The sequence below is a fragment of the Pyxicephalus adspersus genome, chromosome 1 (assembly GCF_032062135.1).
Source record: "Pyxicephalus adspersus chromosome 1, UCB_Pads_2.0, whole genome shotgun sequence".
NCBI lineage: Eukaryota > Metazoa > Chordata > Amphibia > Anura > Pyxicephalidae > Pyxicephalus > Pyxicephalus adspersus.
Window position 1 is genome coordinate 150281366 of NC_092858.1, and position 9197 is coordinate 150290562.

The 9197-nt window shown below is 36.0% G+C and overlaps 1 protein-coding gene across 1 annotated transcript in view; it reads left to right on the top strand.

Moving 5' to 3' along the window:
- Window positions 1-8953, top strand: part of LOC140335548 (transient receptor potential cation channel subfamily V member 3-like) — a gene marked incomplete in the record, with an annotated part of 27546 nt that extends 18593 nt beyond the window's left edge. Inside the window, 8 exon segments of the mRNA XM_072418292.1 lie at window positions 618-691; window positions 1362-1527; window positions 2546-2550; window positions 2760-2884; window positions 3720-3991; window positions 4852-4964; window positions 7306-7385; window positions 8003-8953. Coding sequence (XP_072274393.1) covers window positions 618-691; window positions 1362-1527; window positions 2546-2550; window positions 2760-2884; window positions 3720-3991; window positions 4852-4964; window positions 7306-7385; window positions 8003-8097 — 930 coding nt within the window.
- Window positions 8954-9197: the final 244 nt, after the last annotated feature.

Genomic DNA, 9197 nt, shown 5'->3' on the forward strand with positions numbered 1-9197 from the left:
TATATATATATATATATATATATAGTTTTAAAAGTATTAAATAACTAACTAAATAACTAAAAGTATTAAATTTCTAAATAACTATGGCCTAGTTTAAAAGTATTATGTAAGAAAATTTAGGCTAAAGTCAAATTACTTATATGCAATATTTCATACCTACCTGGCAAAAAAACTTTTTCTTTTTAAAGCGGAACTTAAACCCGCTTTACCCACCTATCCCTATTTCATCTCAGGGGTCTCCTTACAATCTTTGGCTATAATGATTGTGATGACATAACCCTGGTACATGCAAAGAAAGCTGAATTTCAGAGCTGGGTATTGATTAGGCAGGTAAGAACAGTTCTTGCAGAAGGGACAATACCTGTCCCTTTTTGCAATACTCACCTGCCTGATCATGGGGCTTTAGTTTTAGCTTGACCAAAATAAATCCAAAACAATATATGTACAAATCCAATATACATTCATGATCATTAGACTAAACTCTGCTGTAGTTATCACAGCCCTAGTAGGGGATATTGTTAAATAGATTTATTCTGGGATCAGGTGGGAAAGGAGTTGGTCAAGGACACAAGATAAAATGCACAATATGTAATGAATTCACTTTTTCCATTTTTTAGGGGGCTTCAATCTTCTGGCTGAGTCCCTCAGATCTGAAATCAGTTGTGTCTGATGCCTGGTTCCATATTCTTTTGTAAGTTGTGGAAATACAAAAAATGTCTCTGTATATTTGTTTAACGTGATCTTCAGACAAGTAGATGCATACATAGTTTAATTATACTGCCAACTTCAACGTTTCAACGTTTCAATTATGTGCAAGCGAAACATCCTGTTTTTTTAGACCTAAACTAAAAAAAAAAAAAAGAGGTTCCTGGATTGGGTCCCCTGCAGTCCTAGAATTTTCCTTCGTCCCAGAGCGGAGAATGCACTGGGCACCACTATCTTCTTCTGGCCTGCTGTAAATGGGAAAAAAAAAGAGTGCTGAGCATTTTTGTTTCCCATGTAGGAAAAAGCCCTGAAGAAAGCCAATCTTGGGAATGTGCAGAAGGAACAGCCAGAAGCCTCCTGAGATGCGTGATGGAGGTATCCCAGGAGGCTCTGCAAGGGGTTTCACACTTTTTTTAGTTTTAAGGCAAAAAAAGAAAATAATTATTACCTTTTATGTATCCTTTTATGTAAAATAAAAATTTTGGTGATAGGTCCGCTTTAAGCTAGGTGAATCCCATGCAAGGTGGTTGGTGGAATCCCATGCAAGTTGGTTGGTAAGTGAACAGCCTAAATGCTTTCAGTAAATCGACCTCTCTGTAATTTACAGTTTTTAACCCAGTGTAGCGGCTTTAAATTAGATTATTTTTTTCTTTCAGTTTCATCCAGGCAGTCCTTATTATCGTATCAATGTTCTGTAGTATATTCGGAGTACAAGAGTATCTAGCCTTTACTGTCGTAGCCATGGCCCTTGGATGGACAAACCTGATTTATTATACAAGAGGATTTCAATCCCTGGGTATCTACAGTGTTATGACCCAGAAGGCAAGTGATAATGTTTGACATCCCTTGATATATACCTTTGTGTTTTGGTTTATGGGAGTTTGCATTTGTAACCTTATCACCTTTTTTTTTTTTGAATCTGAGTTTCTTGCATGTATAAGTATGTAAGTCAAGAATGAATAAATAATTTAGCAGTTTCATTTTTGTAAATTCAGCATAGCAAACAAAAATGTAGTCCGACCCATATACTTAAAGCGGAACTAAGTATATATGAAAAGATTGTAAACAGGGAGGTTCATTATCGCTGTAGAGACAGGCAATGCCGCTTCTGCATGAAAATGAACTTACCTGCCTGTTCACAATCTTTATGCTATTGAACACTGAGCTGTGCATGCTGGGAATAGATAAACTCCTATGTGCATGAGCAGGAGCTACATCACTGGTTTCTTCTGTACTGACAGACCTGCATGTTTTTTATTGAGTTTAGTCCTGCTTTAAAGATGAACCTTTACACAAAAAAATAAATTCTTTCTATCTTCTTCCCCTCAACTCTATCTGACTAAAAAATGTATTTATTTTTTAAATTAAAATGTACATTAAAAAGAACACAGTGGTAAGGGTCAACTTTTCATTTTTCATTTTATGTCACTACATAGCATCCTATACAAACATGGTAGAATGTATTAGCAGTCCTTCATCAACAATACTAATTGGGTATTTCTCTTAAATACTGTATAGGGAATAACATATGAGATACATTATGATCCAACTTAGTATCTGGCTGGCTTCCAGGATAGGAGAATGATTATTCTAAAAGTGATGATTAACTATATTTTAAAAAAAAATCAATAAAACAAAAAGAAGGAAAAAAGACTAGGGTTTTGAGTGTCTAAACTCTAAAATATATTAAGTAAATAAGTATGAGTGTTTACATACCATATATGTGAGGCATTACAAAATTACCATGAAAACAATATAAGGTTGGCTCTCCTGTGCAAAAACACAAAGGAGAATGCCAGGTAAACTAAACAAGAGCCACCTGACTAAATCTTATTTATAGAAATGGTAATTGCCTCAGTTCCGACGCGTTTCTCCTATCAGGCTTCCTCAGGGAACATGCAGAGACTTTTCAAAAATATGATAAATATGATGGTTCATTAGTAGTATTCAAGCATTCTATTAGATCAGAATTTGTTTCAGAATTACTCAGATAACTGGGTGGCTGTAAGGTTTACTAGGACTGTCAGATCAGAGCAGTGATGAATGTGATGCAGTACATTGAAAATTATATTTTTACAAACTTTTGCACAACCAATATATTCTTACTTACAGGTCATTTTAAATGATGTCTCGAAATTCCTACTGGTGTATGTTCTTTTCTTGTGTGGATTTGGTGTTGGTAAGTGATTGGTCACATTCATCCATTGGGCACTCAGAAGTGTGGTAATGTTCTTGATGACCTATGGGATTATAGAAAAAAATGAACACTTATTTTACTAGAGTGACATGCGTTTTCTTTCTAAACTAAAACTGACTAGGATATAATGAATTCTTTTGTGGGTATGTTACATTTTTGTCTATGGGTTGCATAAAAAACAGATAATACTTACCAGATTGTATCACGACTAGAAAGCCTTGTTTTTCCTTATAAAAATGAAATGAGTGTTATCTTTTGTAACAACAATGTTAATGCTGATGGAGCCAGCTTGGTGGTGGGGCAGTGGGATGAACTGTTATTGGTGCTAAATAAAACAGATAGGTGTTTGTATGGAGATAGGTTCTTTATACATATCAAGGGGACATGAAAATAGTAAACTAGTATCCTCAAGAAAAATAATAGCTAAACAACCTGTCCAATATTTCCACTGAATAACCTATTTAACTATGTGGGGCAGCATGGTGACTAAGTGGTCACTTTGGTCTTTGCAGTGCAGGGTCCCAGGTTCGAATCTCAGGCCAGAACCCTATCTGCATGGAGTTTGCAGGTTCTCCCCATGTTTGTGTGGGTTTCCTCCCACATTCCAAAAACATGCAGTTAGGTTAATTGGCTTCCCTCCAAATTGGACCTGAGAGTGTAATAGACAAAAGACTAGGACTATAGTAGGGACATTGGATTGTGAGCTTCTTTTAGGAAGAGCTAGTGACATGACTATAGACTTTGTACAGCGCTGTGTAATATGTTGGCGATCTATAAATACTGTATAATATTAACTGTATATTTTTTTTCGTTCCAGCTCTTGCTTCCCTAATTGAACACTGCCCTGATGATGCAGAATGTATGAGGTATAACAGCTTTAAAAGAGCGATTGTGGAACTGTTTAAACTCACCATGGGATTAGGAGACCTGGAGATGCAGCAAGATTCAAAATACCCAGTCCTGTTTCTGCTGCTTCTTATAATCTATGTCATCCTTACATTTGTACTTCTTCTAAATATGTTGATTGCATTAATGGGAGAGACTGTGGACAAAATTTCAAAAGACAGTGAGAATATTTGGAGACTTCAGGTTGGTTTAAACAATAATTGTGTGAGTCTACATTAAAATATCTGAATATTGTCAAGCTTCAGTGATTTGTAAGTAGCTAAAGAATTGTTCTGTGTAACAATTTTGTTGATAGGTCAAAGCCAGTTGAAGTCAGTGTTCAGACCTGGCTAGGATGTGGCCACTACTTCCTCACACCCCTGAAATGTGCCCTTATATCAGACACTACATGTACCATCTTACCTGCAAATGTCCATAGAAAATAAATGGCGGCAGCAGTGGGGGGTTCACTACTGCCTGTTGCCGTCCCTACTGGTTATTAAAGAACCAGACGGATTTAGGAGGGTGAGCGACTGGCCAATATCCAATACAACAACCAAACTGAATTTCGACTTATAGCTGATTCTGCATTTAAAAGAGTAATGTCAGTCGGGATAAAAATAAATCAAAATGTCAAGTTATGTGTTTCTTTTATTCCATTATGAACTGCTAACCTGCAATTGTTGTTGCATATTCAGTTATCAGATAAACATAAAATAAAGAAAGCTGAAAAACCAAATCTAAAATGTAGAAGTGTCTTCTCATGACATTTGGGATTCTCAGCTTTTCCGGAATCTCACAAATTGCATTTGTGATATAGCTGGAAGCCAGGGTGTAGGTCAGATTTATTTTAAAAGATGAAATGTCCACTTTATTGAATCAGGCTCATTAAATTGTTATTGTAACTATTGTAACAAGTAGATGTTTTTTTTCCAGAGCTGTGATAGGTTCACATTTTTTACCTACAAAATAAATAACCATAACCTAATCATGAAAGAAAACTTACATTGAAAAATACTGAAAATAATATGCACATCATTAGGACAAATCATTTTCTTTTTCAGAGAGCTAGAACCATTTTGGAGTATGAAAAATGCTTGCCAACCTGTTTAAGAAATAAATTTAAACTTGGAAACATTTGCAAGATTTCAGAAAAGGACAAAAGATTATGTTTAAGGTAATAAAATGTAATGGTGGTATAAAGTATAAGCGTTACCCCACCCAAATAGAATATATTAGCAAAGTGTACCATGCTGAGTTAGTTTTTGACTTCATATATATCTTGGATGCCCGACAGCAAGATCTGCTAGCTCTAATTTCTAACTTGTTTATAGCTCATCTATCAATATTGAATGTGATCCAGTGTCTTTAGTTACATTTGTATATACCATAAAATACCAAAAAAGCAATAGAAAGAGTTTGAAGAATATTTTGTTATAAATTTGGTGTACCTATGGTATGGCGAGAGCCCAACAATCATCATAATGATTGTTATTTTTGTGCTGTGAATGTAAATGGTTTCAATCTATACAAGATAAACAAGTGGGAGTACCCTAATTTGGAATCAGCATGAAGACCTGTGCCGCATGGTGCTGATGTTCCCATACTAGTGTTCAGTACACTCCCTGATATTCCTGTATCCAACATGGAGGATATACAGGGTTTGGAGTGTAATCCAGGAGTTAGCAGTGGAAGTGAATATGAAGGAAGTGTTTCATCAAACCAGCAGTTCTCCCAAGAAGAGCTCAATGATTTATAATGTGACCTAAGTCTGTCAAAACAAGCACCTGAACGTTTAGCATCCAGGCTAAAAGAAAAGAACTGTCTGAGACCGGAAGTTAAAATAACGTTTTAGAGGACAAGAGAGGTGACACTCCTACCATGTTTCAGTGAAGACGGGGACTTTGTGTACTGTTGTAACATCCCTGGACTACTAGCCCGTATGGAAGTACCAGAATACCGAGCAGAAGACTGGCGGCTTTTCATAGACAGTTCCACTCAAAGTTTGAAATCTGTTTTACTGCATAATGGCAAATGTTATGCATCAATTCCAATTGGTCACTCAACAAAACTTAAAGAAGAATATGAAAATATCAAAATGGTCCAACAAAAGCGTTGCTATCATGAACACCAATGGTCCATATGTGTTGATTTAAAAATGGTGAACTTCCTACTTGTAAAGAAAAGAGGATACACAAAGTACCCATGTTTCATCTGCTTGTGGAATAGTAGAGCAAAGCCGGATCACTGAAAAATGTGACATGGCTTCCAAGGGAAAACATGAAAATAGGTGCAGCGAACATCATTAAAGAGCAAAAAGTTGACAAAAAAAAATCATTCTCCATCTACTACACATAATGTTGGGATTAATGAAGCAATTTGAGCTTCATTAAGAGCTCTAAACAAGGACGGTGATTGCTTCAAATACATTTGTAGATTCTTCCTTGGATTGAGTACTGAAAAATTAAAAGCAGGAATCTTTGATGGACCCCAGATTTGGGAACTGATAAATGATTCAAATTTCACAAGTTACATGACTGATACTGAAGCCTCTGCCTGGTACAGCTATGTCATGGTTGTCAAGAACTTCTTGGGTAACCATAAAGCCCAAAATTATGAAGAACTGGAACAAAACTTGCTCTTAAACCTTAAAAATGTGGGTGCTACTATGAGCATAAAGGTATACCATATCCAAAGCCATTTGCAAAAATTTCCAGAAAACCTTGGCGATTTCAGTGAGGAACAATGGGAGAGATTCCATCAAGATATAAAGGTGATGGAAGAAAGGTATCAGGGCAGATGGGATAGACACATGATGGCAGACTACTGCTGGAGCCTTCAACGTGATTGTCCTGATCATCTGCATGAAAGGAAATCATACAAACTGAGTTTTTCAATTACTTCTTTGTGATTAGTTCTGTAAAAATACTGTATATAGAATACATTGACATTAAGTATTTCAAAATTTTAATTTTGTATACGTAGGCATATCTAGTTTAATTTTGCTTAATTTTCATGTTTCATTAGTTTTCTATGAGGTTATTATTGAGCTCATTATTTTAAAAACTAGAGCCAATCTAGCAAAACCAATACAATATTTGGAATCTGTGCATCAAACGTAACCTAAAATGACTTAATCTGTTTGGCAAGAAAATGTTTGTTGACCAGTGTTATCAATTACTATGGCTTCCTGCACTTTGCATTCTGTTCAGTTTTGCATAGCATAGGTAAAGGTAGGATGTTTTTAGTGCTATCAGATGTTCGATAAAAAAGAAAAGTAAGGTAAAATCCTCTCTTTGTAACCTAAAACATTTTTAAAAACATTTTTATTTCTGTGTTGCTGTTTTTGTCTTGTGAATTTTTAATTACAGGAAAAATAAACAAGGTGAAATAAGAACAGAACATCTAACAGAACCTTAGATAGCAGTAAAAACATGACAGAGATTTTAACATTTTTCAATATATACACTTGTGTTACTGATATTTATTTAGCCCACTTTTTTTTTTGCTTTCTGCAGAATTAATGCAGTTAAATGGACAGAGTGGCATCATCAGGTCACTTGCTTGAGTGAAGAGCCTGGTATTGCAAAGTTAAATGGTGAGTATTACCTTGATACAGTGGTGGTATATCAGTGCAGTGTTGGCAAACTCAGAAGTTGGCCCTGATGCAGCAGTGAGTGAAGAGGACATGGGAGAGAGGTGGTAAAAGCACGGGGTAGGATGGGGATTGAGGCCAGTGATAGGTTGGTGTGCAGGTGTGGTGCAAGGGAAGGAGGATGGTTGTCAGCTGTGATGGTCTGAAAACTGTTAGGGGGACGTGTAGGTTCGGCATGTGCAACTACATGAGGGTCCTTGACAGTCCTCAGCCAGGATGGGCCATGATGGACATGATGGGCTGTACACTGAGGGAGTGTGCTGCGATCTGTCCACTGAACTAAACTCTGTAATAAAATTAGAAAGACTATACTTGGCACAAATAAATGTTTTGAATAAGTTTCCACATTTGTTAAAAATCAGGAAACATATATTTTTCTTGCCTGCACAATTACCTAAGGACAGTCCAAAAACCTGGCAGTAGTCTTCATACAGACCATGACTACTGGGTAGTCTGCAACAACCAAACACATTTTTCTGTAATGCAGAAGAGACAGCATAAATGGCTTCAAAGTGAAATAAGAAATCTATGTATTCATAAAATGTATTCTTCCTTTTAAGGAACCAGCTTCACCGATTTGCATGAGATCACTGACTCGGACCATCCTATACAAGATCCCCAAATTAGAATTTTGGTGCAGCGTGCTGATGATTGAGTTATTGAAATTGGACAATAATGGTCTTATTATAACCAAGTTGACCTAGAATGCTTTTTGCAACAAGCATAAGTACATTCTGTGCAATGTATTCATCTTTAAGGCATCTGGCTTCCTGCCACAAAGACAAAGATCAGTTTGTACAGCCAACTAGGGAACATTGTTCAAAAGTGTGTCTAGGCTGATTTGAGCTGCACTTTATATTTCTCTGTTCCTACTCTACTCTACTACTGTTCCTTTACTAAGTGTTCAAAGTCTTTCATGAGTAAGATCTTTTCCTAATTTATACTTTCCCTTTTCCTAATATCTATATGGCTGGCATGGTACCACATACTACTAACAGTATCTGGGATTACATGAAGAACCAGTGACAATAGTTAGCATTTACTTTCTGAAATAAGAAAAAATCAATTTTATTGATGAAGAATCCAAAAAAATTAGGTAGGGGGGACAAATGAAAAATATGTATCATATGGTGATTCCATAACATGCGAGATATATTTAAAAACACTTTTACTGCAAATCAGTAATTATATTAAGAGGAATCAAAGGACCTGGAGGTGGAACTGTCAAAGCTGCAGGGGACGCAATCATACACAACGATGCTGGATGGACTTTCTCATGAATGATTAGTGGAAGACTCCTCATAAGCACAAATTACATACAAGGGTCCTGAAGCATAACAGTGATAATGTGTTCTCACTACTGCCGTTATATCTTTCAAACAATGTGGCCTGACAGAGTCGAATTACACTCACAAGGCAATCATATGTATTGATTGTTTTGATAACTATATATTTTATTTATTCAATGAACACTTTATACTATTGAAGTTTTTACTGTAACATATTTGAGATGTGACTTAATTGTTGTTTACATTTGTTTTATTTTTTATTGTACTAAAGAGATTTGTAGATAACTTTGGACCACTTGGCCTTATTCTGCCATTATATATACAACTTGCTGGATGGAACAATCCCTTATTTCCCCCCTCCACCCCTTTGCTTAAAGTGGAAGTAAACCTAAAAAGAAAAAAAAATGTGAGCAAATGCTAAATAAGGTGCTGACACTTAAGCAATGCAATAGTTTACACAGAGTTA